At 36.3% G+C, this 18,332-nt stretch overlaps 1 protein-coding gene across 2 annotated transcripts; it reads left to right on the forward strand.

Moving 5' to 3' along the window:
- The first annotated feature begins 414 nt into the window (after positions 1–414).
- ARHGAP11A (Rho GTPase activating protein 11A) lies at positions 415–17,388 on the forward strand. 2 transcript variants are annotated; one of them, XM_070756469.1, is made up of 12 exons: positions 415–676; positions 3,584–3,651; positions 4,640–4,736; positions 4,973–5,226; positions 6,386–6,543; positions 6,628–6,774; positions 6,918–6,992; positions 8,113–8,280; positions 9,292–9,427; positions 10,445–10,550; positions 11,316–11,442; positions 14,843–17,388. In XM_070756469.1, exons 1-12 carry the CDS (start codon positions 551–553, stop codon positions 16,216–16,218), a joined length of 2,838 nt encoding a protein of 945 aa, XP_070612570.1. In that variant the 5' UTR covers positions 415–550; the 3' UTR covers positions 16,219–17,388. The 2 variants fall into 2 exon arrangements, with proteins under 2 accessions (XP_070612570.1, XP_070612563.1); XM_070756462.1 differs by lacking the exon at positions 6,918–6,992 and having other exon boundaries at positions 423–676.
- The last annotated feature ends 944 nt before the right edge of the window (positions 17,389–18,332 follow it).

Below are 18,332 nucleotides of genomic sequence, written 5' to 3' on the forward strand. Positions count from 1 at the left end.
TACAGTACTGTATTGCTAAAAGAAGTCACGATGGGTTGCATTTATCCATAGAGCCATCAGACACTCTCAAATCGAAAATCAAAGCTTTCAGAAACATGAAATCACTCTTCATGTTTAGTGGCTCTAAGTTTTATTTTTAAATGCTAGGACCTTTAGGTGCCTACAGCTGTCGCCTGAACGTTTGGCTTATGTACTGTATGATTTCCTCTCACACGATTCCTTATCGCCTAATCCCACGGGACTCGTAAAAAAACCGCGAAGGCTCCGCGGCTAACTATATCGTTACCACCACTTCCTCTATCTTTCCTCACGGGATGACAGGCTTTCGACGCGATTCCCTCCTCCCCTTTTTTTTAACCACGGTGGCCGTTGAAAGGCGCCCAGGGGTCCTGAGCGTTCGAAGACAGAAGCGGTCCAATCAGAGAGCGGGGGCCGGACAGGCGCTCTGTTTGAGTGGCTGATTGACGGCTTGCTCCAGAGAACGGGTGGCTTGAGAAGACGATGGCCGGGCGGTGAGGAAGACGACTGCGAGCGGTTCGGAAGGGTGGCTATGGACGGTCCCGGGAAAAGGGTGGCCCAGCTGGCCGTGCAGCAGCAGCTCCGAGCCGCCTACGGGATCAAGCTGAAGAATCGCAGCGGGAAGAGGAAAGCGTCCAGGTCGACGGTCGCGGGAGAAGTGAGTCAGACGGTACCACGGAGGGCGACTCTCCGCCATCAGGCGCCCTTGCGGACACTCGTGACGGGTTGCGGGGATTTGGGGATTGCGCTGGCCCAGGCTTCCGCATCTGTTATAAGCCAGGCAGCTGCCCTCCTTGCAGCCGGTTTGGGGCTTCCCTTTCGCTCGAAGGCGCTTCCTGACTTGTTCCCGAGGAGGATCCAGACACAAAGGGCGTTTGTGTCCTTTTCCTGCTGCGATTCTTCCTGTTGCGCAAACGGGCTGTGCAAATACAGGGAGTCCTCAGCTTACGACCACATTTGAGTCCAAAATATATTTATGATTGATTGGTTGATTTAGATTTGATTTGATTTGATTTACACTGCTCAAAAAAATAAATAAAGGGAACACTTAAACAACACAATATAAGTCCAAGTAAATCAAACTCCTGTGAAATCAAACTGTCCACTTAGGAAGCAACACCGACTGTCAATCAATTTCACAGGCTGTTGTGCACATTCAACTTTGTATGAGTATTTCATTCATTCAGATCTAGGATGTGCTATTTGAGTGTTCGCTTTATTTTTTTGAGTAGTATACAGTATATAGCGCCCAACACCCTAAGGACTCTGGGCAGTTTACAACAATAAGAATATTTGTTTGTCTGTCTATCAAACATGTATAGCAGTGTTTCCCAACCTTGGCAACTTGAAGATATTGGGAATTCTGGGAATTGAAGTCCAAATATTTTCAAGTTGCCAAGGTTGGGAAACATTGATGTACTGTATAGTATAGTAATATGTAGTTTGTATAAACATATGTAAAAAGTAAGGATGAAAGAGAACAGTAGGACAGGGATGGTAGGCACAATGATGCGCTTATGCACAGCCCTTGCAGACCTCTTAGAAACAGGGAGAAGTTGACTGTAGACAATCTAAGGTTAAAGTTTTTGGGGTTTGGGGAAGAAACCACAGAGCCAGGTAGTGCATTATCAAGTGAATCTAAAAAACAATTTAAAAGATAGTTTAAAACCCATTAAAAAGAAACCATACAAATCTCTTATGGCCGGATTTAGGTAACACCTCCTTTAATCAACGGCCCCAGTCCTGCTGGCAAAGCCAACTCTTTAAGGCTAAGGGAGAAACTTATTAAGTGAGTTTTGCCCCATTTGGCGACTGTCTTTGCCACATTTCCTAAGTGATTCACTGCGGTTGTTAAATTAGTAATGCTCGGACCTCTAGTAGGCCTATTGGACCATTTTTCGCCCTTCTCAGGCTTCAGGAAAGCCTGGGGAAGGCGAAAAATGGCTCAATAGGCCTTCCAAAGGTTCATTTCTGGACTTCTGGTAGGCCTATTAGGCCTGTTTTTCACCATCCACAGACTCTGGAGGCTTTCCTAAAGCCTGGGGAGAGTAAAAATGAGCTCCCCCTACCCTCCAGAAGGCTGAAAATCAGCTGGCCAGCGCACACATGCACACTGGAGCAGACATAAGGCAACATCTCACATGCCCTCAGATATGCCATAGGTTTGCCATCACAGAAACAATGTCTCCTTGAGGGTTGGATGAGAAGACCTTCAAGATTGACTTCCAGCCCTATTCTGTGTTACCCAATAAAAAATAATGTGATTAATAAATGCTACTTTGATTTTTGAAAATGGGAATATGGAAATGTCTATGGAGATTCAAATTATCCAAATCATGGTTGTCCCAAAGGTGTTTTTTCAAGAGGCAAACAGAATAGAATAGAATAGAATTTTATTGGCCAAGTGTGATTAGACACACAAGGAATTTGTCTTGGTGCATATGCTCTCAACCTACATAAAAGAAAAAGATACATTTGTCAAAAATCATGTGGTACACTTAATGTTTGTCATAGGGATCAAATAAGCAACGAAGAAGCAATCAATGTTAATAAAAATCTTAGGATACAAGCAACAAGTTACAAGTCCAGCTGCCTCTAGAAAAAGCACCTTTGTGAATATGAAAAAGTCTGTTGGTCTGTGTCTCAGTATAATTAATGGCAGTTACCTTTAAAATTTGGATCTGATATTGATTTTTAGCTCCTGAAACTATTTCACCTATTTAGAGTATTTAAGATGTGGAGAATAAAACTACTTGCAGTTTTCCTTGCTTGAGGAATCTTTTCCTTTAACTCAATGATTCTAGCAAATAATTTTATCAAGACTACCTATGAAGGGATACAGTGTGAGATTGTAGGTTGCAACGATTTAGGAAATAACATGTATAAAAACCAAGTAATGGCCTTATTATTTATTTGATTTATTTGCCACTTACAAGTATCTCATTTCAAACTTACTTGGGGCAGCTTGCATCATTAGAAGCATTATAACCATAAGAGATAAATATTTCTAAAAGGATAAAAATAGTCTTGCTAAGATACTTATCTATATGTTAATGGCTCAAAAGAAAACATCTTGATTTAATTAGAAATGTTCTTTGCTAGATTTTCCCCTTGACCAAAGCATAATTGAATTGATCCTATTTTCTCTGGTCTGTAACTTTTAAATTCTAGATGACTAATTTATCTTTTAGGTAGGCTGTTAAAATAAGGAAAATTGAAAAGATACATTAAAAGATACATACATTAATATCTTGTGATTTTAGAAATAAGTTGAGTCTGCGGAGAGGGGCGGCATACAAATCGAATAGATAATAATAATAATAATTATTATTATTAATTATTATTATTATTTATTATTATTATTAATTATTATTATTATGATTGTCTAGTGACTAATCTAGAATAAGGGACTTGCAAATTACAATTTATTTTTTGTTTGCTAATATGTCTACATTTAAAAAGACGTAAATTTATTTATACCAGAAGCCTCTTTAGATTTTAGTTCTTTATTTTGTTAGTGAATAGTACTTTTCTACATTATTAAATGATATGTTTGATTTTTCAGGGAAAAGTATTTGGAATACCTCTTCAAGAATTACCTCAAGTTGTAAGTGAATATGGAAATATACCTTGGTAAGTTACAATTTGATTATAACTAGAATCTTTACAAATATAGCAAATTTAGATTAGATAATATTTAAATTATATTTAGGTTTGGGCAAAAATATAACAGTCCTAGAAGAGATCAACCCTGACTGCTCTTTAGAAGGCCTGATCCTGAAGATAAAACTCAGATACTTTGGCTATCTAATAGAAGGAAGAATTCACTGGAGAAGAGCCTAATACTGGGAAAGATTGAGGGCAAAAGAAGGGGACAATAGAAAATGAGGTGGTTGGATGGAGTCACTGAAGCAGTAGGCATGAGCTTAAATGGACTTAAATGGAGGATATAGAGAACAGGATAGCCTGAAGGAATGTTGTCCATGGGTTCATGATGGGTCAAACATGACTTAGCAACTAACAACAACAACAAATAACAGTCAATAATCCGTTCTGTAATGCAATAATAGTAATAGCATCTAGGCTTATATAGTGCTTTTACAGTGCGATCTCTAAGCGGTTTACAGAATCAGCATATTACCCCTAACAATCTGGGTCCTCATTTTACCCACCTCGGAAAGATGGAAGACTGAGTCAAAATTGAGCCTGTGGTGAGATTTGAACTGCTTAACTACAGCTAGCAGTTAGCAGAAGTATGCTGCAGTGCTGCACTCTAACCACTGTGCCACCCTCGGCTCTAAAAGCAGGAGACATAATGATTCTTTGTCTTAATGGAGTAACAATTTGTTACTAGCATTACAGTGCAATAATGGAGCGGGTGAGAAATAACAATAGATATCAGGATAAAAGTAACCATTTTTATTTTTGCAAAGCTGCTAGTTACAGAATAAAGGATGCTGCACTTCATTCAGAATTAAATGAAGTGAATACTTTATGTATCTAATACTATTAACTGTAATATTTACCAATCAGAATGTAGACAAATTAAGACCAGGATTGCAAAAGCTAATTTCAAGTGTTCTCTCTCCCTACCTCCCCTTTCTCCACTCTCCCTCATCAGCTTTTTAGTTGAAGCTTGTCAATACTTGGAAGAAAATATTCAAATAGAGGGACTCTTCAGAAAATCTGGATCAGTTGTTCGCTTAAAAACTTTAAAGGTACAGCACTTTCCCATTCTGCTTTATTTTTAACAATGTTGATGTGTTTACAGTGATGTACTTAATGTTTTTGCATGCTCTTTCCACAAATTTATACCCAAACCAAAATATATTGTCTATATGTAGATATGTTGAATTACTCAGTAAATCTGAGCTTGTTTCTAGATCTCCATTGTCATTTATCAAAATATGCTGTTTTCTCCATTGACAATATTTATTTTCTTAATCATTCTTAGAATAAAGTGGATAAAGGTGAAAATTGCCTATCCAGTGCAGTACCATGTGATGTTGCAGGACTTCTGAAGCAGTTCTTCAGGGAATTGCCGGAGCCAGTCCTTCCCTATAACCTGCAAGAAGCTCTTATTAAGGCCCAGAAGTTAGACAGCGAGGAGCGGAATTCTGCTACACTGCTCATCTCTTGTCTTGTAAATGACGGAATAATTGAAACTCTCAGATATTTCTTCCAGTTTCTCAAAAAAGTATCTCTAAGGTAATCTGCAGATTTCATGAAGATTTTGGCTTTGATTATATGCCTGTTATATGCCTGCAGTGGAACTGTAGAAGTTATGACAGCCATGGGGTGGTTTAGAGTACTTCTGCTTTTGAATTGGAATATTTTGATGCCTTAAACTAATCAGAGTTGTATATGTATTTAAAATTATACATAATCATATGTATTTTGATACTTATTTTTAGTAAGCAGTATTATTCAAAATACATCATATTGATAAAGATATAAGAGTTTAACTATTTCTAGGCAATTAAAAAATGAAACATTAGGAAGAATATTTATTCTTTTGGAGCATGTAGTTAAAAAGAAAGCATAAATGACTAAAACATACTCTGATTATAATACTTCATTTTAATACTTATCTGTGCAAGATAACAGCATGCTTGGGAAAGCAATCTTGTATCAAGTTTATAGTAGAAATATTAGCACCAAAGTTGCAGTAACTAGTTTGTAATTAAGAACTCTTTAGTATCAATGCTGATTTAGCATTTTGAACAATGAATATTAAATAGTATTACAGTGGTACCTCTACTTAAGAACTTAATTCGTTCTGTGACCAGGGTCTTAAGTAGAAACGTTCTTAAGTAGAAGCAATTTTTCCCATAGGAATCAATGTAAAAGCAAATAATGTATGCAAACCCATTAGGAAAGAAATAAAAGCTTGGAATTTGGGTGGGACGAGGAGGAGGACAGTCACTGCTGAAGGAAGAAGGTGAGATGAGGGGAATCAAAAAAATACAAAACTTTAAGGGTTAAAAAAAAAGCAAAGGGAGTGTTTCTTTTCTCTGGGCGTTGGCAGAGGTTTATTCCCTCTCCAAGCGCCCAGAGAAAGGAAAATACTTTGTTCACTCTAAACTGCCAAAGCCTCCTTAAACGCCACTGAAAGGCTCCTCTGGCAGCCTAGAAAAGCCTGAGATGGCCGGGATTAAAGGGGGAATGGCAGGAAACTGGCTGGGCCTTCATGCAAAAAAATCTTGAACACCCAGTTCTTATCTAGAAAAGTTTTTAAGTAGAGGCATTCTTAAGTAGAGGTACTGTATATTTAAACAATATTTAAACAATATACTGTATATTTAAACACTGTATATTTAAACAAATATGAAATATAAAGCTATTCTATTCTTTTTCCATTGCATAGATCTGAGAACAAGATGGATAGTTGTAATCTAGCAGTAATTTTTGCTCCAAATCTCTTGCACTCAAATGAAATTGAAAAAATATCTGTACACACTGAGAAGAAACTCCGCTTGCAGGCTGGAGTTCTGCAGACATTGATTGATCATGCAGAAGCAATAGGTAAGGTGATGATGATCAACATTATGACATTAGAACATTGTTTAGTCTTTTTGTTTTTGAGGAACATAATTATATCTTTTTCAGGCCAAATACCAAAGTTTATCCTAGAAAAAATACCATCCATACTTGGGATTGATGATTCTGTTTCTACACCTGTGGTCCGTGACGATCAAGAAAGCGAAATAGAAACTCCCTCTGAACACTTGAGAAGGAGACGACAGAGCATAGGAGGTAATAAGTAAATTGCTTTCGCAATTTCTACAATTGTTTTTTTTTAAACTCAAGGTTTAAAAATGTAAATGTTTATCAAGGGCTAAATAAAAAAAGAAATTAAACATTAAAATGTTGATTGCTTGATGTATCTTCAATTTCAGATATTGTTAGTGGAGCTCTGAATAAACTTAAATCTAACAGAACACCCTCCACTACTCCTCAGAGAGACCAATGTGGTAGGTATAGTGCATTTGCATGAAGCCCTTCATGTCAGCAAGGCTTGAACACGTTAATATTACAGTACTGGAATAGTATATGGTAGATAACAATGTAAGCAAGTCAGTACATATACTATTCCATTGAAGTGAGTTTTATGCTTGAAGACATGACCTGCTTATTTTGCTGCATATTAAAGCTTAGTGCCATTTTGTACTTTGCCACTGTAACAACTAAAAGGATAGTTCAGCTGTTATTTCAGTTTGCAGACATTCACCAAAAGCATTTTACTTATATTGCTAACGAGAAATCCTCCTTTTGAGTTACATTGCATGGCTTTGTTCTAACATGTGGGAAAATATAAACATGGTAATTGTTGCATTTTTAAAAAATAATGGCAAACCGTATGGACAGAAACAGAAATATTTTTATATGACCATGCAGTGCTTAATTTTACATACAGGATGTAGTGGTTAACATGTTGGACTAGGACAATTCCGTTCCAATGCCACCTTTAGCCATAGAAACTCAAATTGGCTCAGCCAATCTCTCCCAGTGCAACATATTGCGCAGGGTTGCTGTTGTGCAATTAAATGGAGATGCTCATGTATGCCAACTCCTGGAAGAAAGGAAGAATATAACCATGTAATTAAATAAGCATTACAAAACATGGTAAACAGTATGCGCAAGGGGCTCTTTAAACCACTAAATCTAACTCTTTGCTCAGCATTGGAATCCAAATGAAGACATCAAAAACAAAAGGCTATATAGACTAGGCTTGTACATATCCTGTGAATGTTTGTATTAAATGGACACAATTAGACTTAAAAAGCATAATTATTTGCAACCCTAAGTTTAGTTCCTCCTTGAAAAAATATTGTTGTCAATTTTTAAATATTTAATATAAAGGAATAGATAAGGTGGATTGTTCCAATTTTCCTCAAGTTCCTCTTTTTTTAGGGTGAGAAGTAAGTTCCCCCCAATTTTTCAGTTTCTTCTTTTCATTGCTCTTCACATTGCTAATTGTAGGATGAAGCAAATAATTTCTATTCACAAATGTGCTGCATATACAATTAATTATATTTTGTATGTTTTTCCATATTAAATATTTGACTGCACACATATATATTTTCTTTACAGTCTTTTCATCAGTGACTCCAGTGATGGTTACTCCAAATTTTAAGCGTAAATATCCTGCTGATTCCTGTCAACGCTTATCTAGCAAGAAAAGACGATCTGTTCGACATAGCACGGGTCCTGAAATGCCACCAAATACCCCTTTTAACATTAGCTTAACACCTGGATCAGGTAGAGTTAAACCATTCAGCAATGTTCTCTGGGTGTTCAAATTTCTATCTCTGTACACTTCATTATAGACAACAATGCATAAGTACTCTGTACAAACAACACTACCATGACATTTTCTTTATTTCTCGTATTGCTTAACAGGATTTACATAGCATTGAAAGCATTTCACATGCTTTGAGAGTAACTTAAAATTAAATGACAGTTTGATATAGTATCACTGAGTAGACATACACTGAATTATCTACATTTAAAAGTTTTGGAAAAGATTTCATTATTGGAAAAGAAAAGAAAAATCAAGTAATTTTGAAAGTCTTTGAATCTTTAAAGACTAATTTGAGTTCTTAGCTATTTCTGGCACAAATTCCTAGATGTGTTTGAAGAAGTCATCAATAATTGAACTGACCATGAGGATAATCAGATGACATATTCCATAATATACTACAACGTTTTGTGACTGTATTGCTGGGGTGTAAATAAACCTAGTACTACCCCGAGAGTAGAAAGAAAAGGGGGCTGAAACAGAACAGCTACAAGCATTCTGAGCCATTGCCCAACTTTCTCTGCCACAGGAATGTATTGCCAACATTTTTCAGCATTTTTTTCTCTGCAATACCCAGCCACATCCTGTCCATTTTTTAAACATGGTCTTTCTTTTATTCACATCATATTTGGTCCAGTTCTCTTTTTCCCCCCAGAAGTTTATTCTCCTGTTGGAGGTAGACATTCTTTTCTTACATTCAAATGAGTTGGAAATAATAAAAATGAAAACTCTTAATATTTTAATAAAATCTGTAGAATCATCATTTTTAGAATATGGTATAAAGAATAGATTCCTGGGCCAAGTAATTTTTTTGTTTGACTAAGCAGAATATGAAAGATTATGATATTGTAATTTATTTATCTAATTTGTTACCAAGAAGTGGGACCCAATGAGATATTTTTATGCATAAAAATTATATTCTTAAGTAGAATAATTTTAAAATGAGGTGTTATTTTTTGTAAATCCTATAGCTCCATTTGTAGATAGCCCTTTTGTGTCTCTGGATGCATCTGAAGCTTCATTATCTACCTCACATACTTGCGAGAAGTCTCACTCTAATGTAAGAAGTCGAAGGAGCAAAAGGATTGCCAATAAAAAAGTACAAAGGTATGCTTGTTAAAATAGGCACTTCTGGTACAGAAGGTATCATAGTATATTTCAGGACTAAATACTATGACTGAGTCAAATCTTGTGGCCTTTGGATTTTTTAAAAGCTACTTCATGTCTTGGTTCCCATGTTATTTTACTATAGTAAAATGTTTTCCCTCTTTATACTCTTTATACTTTATTATTTTGATAATATTTCATTCATTGTTAATTTATTCATGAATTTATTCATGGCCTGGGGCCATTAGATCTCTTCCCCCCTGACTAATGAACATAGTTAGAATGATCTATTGATTGAGTGAATGTTAATTGAATGTTTTTAAGTTTTTAGGATGTTTTTAAGTCTTGTAACTGTTATTAATTGGATCAAATTGTTTTATTATGCATTCTATGTTTGTTGTGAGCCGCCGCAAGTCTACGGAGAGGGACAGCATACAAATCCAATAAATAAAAAAAAATGATAAACATATTTAGAAATATTTAGCTCACTTCTCAGTTTTAATATTTGTTTCATGAATGGAAAGTTACATTGAAACATCCAGGAATTAATTTAAAGTTCATTGTTTATCATATGAAAAAGTAATCATTCTGTAGCTGACACTAATGTTCTATTATCTATTCAGGAATGGATTCCCATAACCTACTTTCAATAGATGTTCTTTTTTATCATTTTTGTTGCTATGTTTAACTAGCTTATTCTTAAATAGTTACTTTCCTTGCAAATTAGCTGATTTTAGAATATAACTTTTAAATGTAGATAATATTTATTTTTATTCTACCTACATATACAGTAGTCCACCATCCTATTTTCCCCAAAGCAACAATCCTATAATGTGCATTGGACGGAGAAAGAAAAGGTGACTAGCCTAAAGCCATCTAGCCAGTTTTCATGCCTAAAATGGGATTAGAACTCATAATATCCTTGTTTCTAAGCCAGTACTTTAACCACTATACCAAACCGGTTCTCATCAGGAGTTTAGAACAGTATTCAGTCAACTTACCTCTCTTTCCTTTCAGAGTTGAATCTGGAAAAACAGGTTGTTTTTCTCCTAAAATCAGCCGGAAAGAAATGGTACGCAAGTCATTACGATTAAAGTTCATTCTTGGAAGAAGCAACAGACAGGTACTTGTGAGCTATATATAAAACCATATTTCACTCCTTAATGGAAATAGTAACTTCTGTAAACTCCATGCAACCAATATTCATAGATACAGATGCACAAAACAATTCATTACAACTGGTTATAGTTGGAAGTTAAAGAGAAAAATAGAGCAGTTTCATCTGACCATTTCATCTGACTCGTAATTTTAGGCAAATTTTAGTCTTTTGCAGAATATTCTTGTTATCTATGAAGATTCTCAGTCATCCAGGTCATAGTTGTCCCAAATGTGCTTTTTTCAAGAGGCAACTGGACTTACTGGTCTTTGAAGATGTTTTGCTTCACATCCAAGAAGCTTGTTGGATGAGAAGCTAAACATCTTCAAAGAAAAACCAGAAAGTCCAGTTACCTCTTGAAAAAAAGCACCTTTGGGACAATATTCTTGTTGGTTCATTAGTTGTAATAAAGACTGAAAGGTAATTCAATCTGTTGTGTGACATAGGTCGTGTGTTAAAAAGGCTTGCTTACTGACATCTCCATAAAGATGTTTGCTATTTTTCTGATTTAAACTTACCTATACTTAATTGTTAGCATTTACCAATTTAGTCTTGCTTTCATTCCTCTTCTCTTCTTGTCTTCTTATTAATGGCCTGCTAGTCCATTCTCTCTTATGGTGTGGTTTCTTGTTAGAAGTCCTAGGTGCTCTCTATGTTTATGAGAATGTAAAGGAGTAGAAGAATTGTATCAACTGATTAAAATTATATCAAACTTTTTTTAAAAAAATTAAGAATACTGCAGTGGAGCATGAAGATAACAACAGAGCTGAAAACATTGGTCACCGGCTTGCTGGTCATCAAGATAAAGAAAATGGATTAGGGACTATGAAGCCTGCAACATTGTTAAGCCCATGTGTTGGTAAGTATATAATTTAAAAAGGGTAAATATAATAAAACCTTGATATAGCAAACCTTTTTCAGTAACAATAGTATTGTGTTGCACTACATTATGGGGTGAGGGTTTAGGGCAGTGATGGCAAACCTATGGCACAGGTGGCATGCAAAGTCATATCTGCTGGCACATGAGCCGTGGCCCTAGCCATGCATGTATGTGCCAGCCAGCTGATTTTTGGCCTACACAAAAACTCTGGGAGGATGTTTTTGGCTTCTAGAGAGCCTCCTTTCCATATTCTGTAGCTGTAGCTGATTCTTGATCTAAGCTATCATATTTTTCAGGGTATATGACATACCTTTTTAACACCCCCCCCCCCCCCCCCAAAGGAGGGTGAAAACCTGGGTGCATCTTATACATGAATGTAGCCCCATCTAGAGACTGCTACCCTTTGGTCTCTGCCTCCCAGCAATTTATCTCTTGCAGCAAACAGCCCAGAACCTAATTAGCACAAGAAACTCATTATGAGCCTCCCAACCCACAGCTGATTCAGCACAGATAGGCCACCTGCTAGAACTGAAAGTGAAACTAGCTGCAAGGAGGCAAATTGCTGGGAAGTGTATTGCTGGCAATGTGGGACTGCTGAATTTGGATGCAAAGACCTAAGTCAATAACAATAAATGCTTATAGAATGTTCAAATTATTGGATTATTTTTTTAAAGACTGCTTTATTATTGTTCTAGACAACTTAACAAAATGGAAGAAACTTTTTAAAATAAATTCTTGACCTGAAGAGGCTCAGTGCTATTGTATCTTCTTTTAAATGGCATAGAATACTTCCAGAAAGCCATATCCATTTTAAAGATGTGTAAAAGTATAATCTGAAATGTAATAGTGTCCTGTTTTAGTATTAAGATAAGGTAGCTGAATTGAACATTTCTCCAATTCTCTGCTGTTTCTATGGGTCAGACACACATGCACAGAAATACACAGCAAACTATATCATCTTGTTGTGAGCCGTTCTGAGTCTTCGGATGGGGGCGGCATACAAATCTTAATAATAATAATAATAATAATAATAATAATAATAATAATAATAATAATATCGTCTGTACACTACAATGACTACCATACTTTTTCTCTTTGCTGCCAGTTTTCTGCAGTGTTTGATTATCTTGTCGGCTATTTGAATTTAAGAAAAACTATTAGAACTGAGAGGTTTCATCAATAGCTTATCCATAGGGCCAAAATGGGCTGAGTCAATCTCAGTCCAGATATATCTGGTATCTCAAAAATCTATACTACTGTGTCCTACTGTGTTTCCATACTGGCAGCAGTAGCATGTTATTGGTGTACTGTTCCTTTTCAAAATGAGACTACTGTGTTTATAATTGGACATATGTACCGATTTGCACTTCAGAATACAAGTGATTACTTCTGGTCATGTATTGAGATATAAGTTACCAGAAATTATTTTCCTAGTACAGTGGTACCTCTATTTAAGAACGTCACTACTTAAGAACTTTTCTAGATAAGAACCGAGTGTTCAAGATTTTTTTGCCTCTACTTAAGAACCATTTTCTACTTAAAAACCTGAGCCCAGAAAAATTTCCTAGGAAATTTGAGAGCGGCACGGAGGCCCGGCCAGTTTCCTGCCATTCCCCCTTTAATCCCGGCCATCTGGGCTGCCAGAGGAGCCTTTTGGTGGTGCTTAAGGGGGTTTTGACAGTCCAGAATGAACAAAGCATTTTCCTTTCTCAGTGCTTGGACAGGGAATAAACCTCTGTCAGTGCCCAGAGAAAAGAAATACTCCCTTTCTCTCTGGGCAGCCGAGGAGTCACCACAGCGAAGGAAAGGTGCCGGCTATAAAACAAGCGAGAGGAGAGGGGAGCCCTTTAGCATGGGAAGGAAGAGGCAGCAGGTAGAAGCAGCAGCAGCCAGTGTATGGGAGGCAGTGTATGGGAGATAGCCTTGCGCCAGGTGTATGGGAAGTGTGTGCTCCTCGCTGCCTCAGAGTCCCTCTTTTTTTTTTTAGCCTTAAAGTTTTGGATTTTTTAAAAATTCCCCTCACTTCATATTCTTCCTTTGGGTGCGACTGTTCTCACCCCCTCCTCCTCATCCCACCCAAATTCTGAGCTTTTATTTCTTTCCTAATGGGCTTGCACGCATTATTTGCTTTAACATTGATTCCTATGGGAAAAATTGCTTTTACTTAAGAACGTTTCTACTTAAGAACCTGGTCATGGAATGAATTAAAGTTCTTAAGTAGAGGTACCACTGAATATTCCTTTTTGATACTTCAGTTTTAAATACCGTATTTTCGGAGTATAAGATGCACCTAGATTTTAGAGGAGGAAAACAAGGAAAAAAGTATTCTGAACCAAATGGTGTAGGTGTAATAATATATAATTTAATAAAATATCAGTGTAACAGAATATTTTTTACAACCATGTATACTTTTTATACCAGTGTAGCAGAATACTTTTTACAACCATGTACACTTTTTACAAGCTTCAAGCTTTAAGACTTGTGGACTTCAACTCCCAGACTTCCTCTTCCAGTCATGCTATCTCAGGAATGGGAGTTTGAAGACCCTTGTACCCCTAATCCAGAGGTCTTGACAGCTTTAAGACTAGTGGATTCAGTTTCAGAATTCTTCCTCCAGTTATGTTAGTTGGGGTAATTAGAAGGCAGAAACACCTCCATCTTTGCGAAAAATGAGCTCTTGCAAGAATGGGATGGGCAAAGGGTCTGGAAAGCCTGCAGAGAGCTCCTGGAATCTGGCGGAGACAAAATGCCCCTGTTTTTGCGTAAAAGGGCCATTTTTCGCCCATTTTTCACAAAAATAGGGGTATTTTTGCTTCCCCCCAGTCCCCAGGAGCTCTCTGCAGGCATACCAGACCCTCTGTTTACCCCATTTTTGCAAAACAAAAAACCCATACCCATTTCTCTTTTGGCTTAAGGCCAAAAGTGGCTTATTCATAAGATGCACCGACATTTCCACCCTCATTTTTTGGGCGGAGGGGAGTTGCGTCTTACACCGAAAAAATACAACATACATTCTAAATGTATAGAATGATTCTGTGGAGATGGCTTCAAACATTAAGATTTTTGTTCCTTCCAACATAATTCATATATGGCACTAGAATTAACATGGAGAAGTACAGTGTGTCCCCAAGTTAAGAAAAAGAGATCAAAATGGCACAACTATTACATTTATATGTTATTTTAAAGCTAGTTCACTAGCTAGTTCACTAATGACTTTTTATCTTAGTAACGCTATTGGTACAGTGAAGTACCATATTACATGGTACTATAGTATAAAAGCAGAATTTTGATATATGTTATCTGGAATTATAGTATTAATGTTAATTTATTGTGTACAATTTCAATTTTGCTGATTTTTTTAAAGTGTCTATTTTTTAAGGTTTGAAAAACCTCAGCAAGTCAGAAGAAAATGTACAAATACCAAGCCATCATATTGCAGCAAAGTATCGAAAATCTTGGATTGGTCCTGCAACAACAGACTCTCAGGAGACCCGAATTTCATTAATGGGGTGCCCTAAAACAGAAATATCTTCTTCTGAAACTGTTCCTTTTAATAGAAATCCATTGGTTATTCCTACTGAGCCCATGTTCGCAAGTAATGAATGTGATAGCAGTAAACAAAAGACATCTTTTTGTGAGGATGAAAATAATTTAACTAAACACATGCTACTGAAAATTAAGAAAGCGTTTTCTGAATCTGGAAGCAACTTACATGATTTATATGAAACTGGGCCTTCAACATCAAATTTACTAAAATTCAAGAGCCCAGAACTAAAATTCAAGAACAATTCTTTTAAAACAATAGGTAAAAAAGATGTTAATGAGGAACCTCAGTTTGCAAAACCAGTCACTAAATCGAATACCACTGATCAGGTTAATGCTATTAATAGACTCCTCTTTCAAAATAATAAGAGTGATCATCCAATCCAGATTTTAAATCAAAGTGATGGATTAGAAGAAGTGGACCAGTTGATTACACCTCATGTTATTCAGTTGAATAATGTAAATAATGTGCAGAAGGAGATAGTGGAATCAAATAAGCAATTTATCTGTCCAAAAAAGGAATCTAAATGCTGTAATTCAAAGAAAGAGACCTCTTTCTCAGAAGGTGGAGGAAAAAATGACCAACTTTTTATTCAAACAGAATCCTATGACAAATCCAGATCTTCCCCTTCAGCAAAAGTGGCTGATCATATACATTGGTTCAACAAACTTTCATTAAACGAACCACATTCTGCAATCAGAAGTAAGCCAACGCTTAAATTTCAACGTACCCCAGTCCGTCAATCTGTAAGGAGAATAAATTCCCTCTTGGAAACGCATAGACAGTCAATTACTTCTAAACAAGCTGGTGATGGCTGCACTTCCCTTGTTAAATCAGTGAGCTACGAAACTGCATTGTCTTCCTATGCAGTAACTACAGACAATTCACTGACAAATCCACTACCTTCTAAAGTGACATGCAAAGAAAAATATGATCAGTTTCCCAAATCCTATCCTCATTTGAATTATGCATCAGAGAAAACAGTCAAAGAAACATTTAATAATTCCAAATCTGTGCTTGAAGACTTAACTAACCACGAAGCTCCAAAAACGGTTGTGAAAATGAGCACAAGCCTAAATGCTTCAGTGGGTACACCCAATAAATATGCTCTCAGGAAAATGGCAGGAACAAAGTCTCGGTATAGAGGATCACCAAAAAACCCAATCCCCACAGCAAAACTTCTTCCAATTGTCAAACCTTTTGACTTATAATGGTTTGATCCCAGCCATATTTCTTTTATATGCTTTTATATCTAAGCTTGTAAATGTGGAACTGAAAGTGTTGGATACAGAATTGGTTCCCCGTGGGAAGACCTTGTTCACAAACAGATCTCACTGGTGGAAGCTGTTGGTGTCATTTTCCTTCCTCCTAAAGTCACTTATGCTTCCCAGATCTGCACATGAGTGAGGAATTCTCCATACTAGTAAAGCAAATTCTGCTGTGTTGTGCAGGGGTGGCAAAAGAACATTCTGAGTGGAATTCCACTCAGACAATATTCATGCTGGCAAAAAAGCTCAACCCAACATTGTTTAAATTGTCTTAAGTGTGTCTTTTTCTTGAATTTATTTGGGACTGAAACTTGAAGTTCTGTTGAGTGAATGAAGCTTCAATAAGTTCTGCTGAGTAGCATTTATTAAAAGAGCCCTAATTTTGGTACTTATTTTTATGTTTTCTCACATTTTATGGATGAGAACCTGGAAGGGTTGCTAACTGTAACTTAACTCCAAGATAAACAGTTAAAGGATTGGTTTTTTAGAAAACAAAAAGCTTAATACAACATTTGCAAAATACTTAATTTAGGGATTAAGTTTCACATATGTGCAATGTTTTTTTGTAATATTCTGTGACCTAACAGGCTTGCATTTGTAAAATTTATTTCTAGGAGCGGTAATCTAGGTCCACTATGACAACAGCAAATGTACTTTATCCATACTTTGGACAGGTGCACTTTTTAATAGACTCAAACGGTGACTCAGTAAAATGTTAGGTACATGTATCAAATCAAATCAAATTGTACAATTGGAATGGAGATGTATTGAGCAATGTTCCAGAGCTGCTGAATGGATGTTTTTGTCTTATGTTCTATACTGGGGAGAAGGGGGCTAGAAGATAGTGAAAGAACTTGTTAGTTCTTTTTTTAAATGACTGTAATATAATATAGGATATTGTATAATTCATAAAAAATGTGATGTGATTGAGATACATTGTATAAAGCCATACTGTTTAGATGCCCAGCGTTTTGATCAAGTTGTCCTATTGAAATGATTTATAATTGTCTACTATATATAAATTATTTAAATTTGAAAGAGTTTTAGTATAGCTTGGGGAGAAAAATGCTAAAAATTTACCTTTCAAATAAAAAGAAGCTTATTTTATTTCTATACATGTTGTATTTAGATATTTTTAATAGACTTTGTATAGACTTTCTTAATGAAAAGCTGTTTACATCCAATTGATGTCTATGGAGATTCTTAAGTCATCCAGGTCATGATTGTCCCAGAGATGCTTTTTCAAGAGGCAGCTGGACTTTCTGGTTTTTCTTTGAAGACGTTTTGCTTCTCATCCAAGAAAGATGAAGAGCCTTTCAGCAGTTCCAATATCCATTTGCTCTACTCAAGTGACCCTGAGGATACAGGATAAACCTTCAAAATGGCCTCAACAACTCTCTAAAAGAATGCAAATGTCCAGCTATTTGCAAGAAATATAAATCCTTTCATTTCGCACCATCCAGTCAGAGCTGAAGAAACTTCTTGGATGAGAAGTGAAATGTTGGATGTTGGGATGGAGGAGAAGGGGGAAGGAGGAGAGAGAAGGAGGGAGAGCAAAAGACCAAGAAGGTAGGTAGGGGAGAAGGAGATGGAGAGGGGGGAGTGTGAAGGAAAAGAAAAACAGACTGATTAGTAACAGCAAGATTAGGTGTAAAAATAGGTTGTTGAATTCTGATTGATTTGAAAATGTACGTACTGATATTCTCTTAAGGTATATGGAGAAGCTGGAGAAAAAAATAATATTTTAAACAAGTGAAATGTCTTCAAAGAAAAACCAAGAAAGTCTAGTTGCCTCTTGAAAAAACACCTTTGGGACAATCATGACCTGGATAACTGAGAATCTCCATAGATAGAATTTTTCACATTGATAAAGTGATAATTAACAAAACAGAATAGTCATATTTTATGCACCATTGTAATCCACATTTTATCATGTGCATTGTTGAATAAACTGCAAATTGATGAATTCAAGCAACAGACTAACCAAAGGCAAGTCAAACTATGTCTTAGTTGATAACAAATCATGTGGTAAGGATTTAAAAGCTTTAACCCTATTC

The sequence above is a fragment of the Erythrolamprus reginae genome, chromosome 1 (genome assembly GCF_031021105.1).
Source record: "Erythrolamprus reginae isolate rEryReg1 chromosome 1, rEryReg1.hap1, whole genome shotgun sequence".
Classification (NCBI taxonomy): Eukaryota; Metazoa; Chordata; class Lepidosauria; order Squamata; family Dipsadidae; genus Erythrolamprus; species Erythrolamprus reginae.

Excerpts from the sequence above, each read along its gene's own strand:
- ARHGAP11A (XM_070756469.1), top strand. The coding sequence starts at position 551 with ATGGACGGTCCCGGGAAAAGGGTGGCCCAGCTGGCCGTGCAGCAGCAG. Across the intron at positions 6,775-6,917 it reads GAGACGACAGAGCATAGGAG|ATATTGTTAGTGGAGCTCTG; the intron begins GTAATAAGTAAA and ends CTTCAATTTCAG. Across the intron at positions 10,551-11,315 it reads TTGGAAGAAGCAACAGACAG|AATACTGCAGTGGAGCATGA; the intron begins GTACTTGTGAGC and ends AAAAAAATTAAG.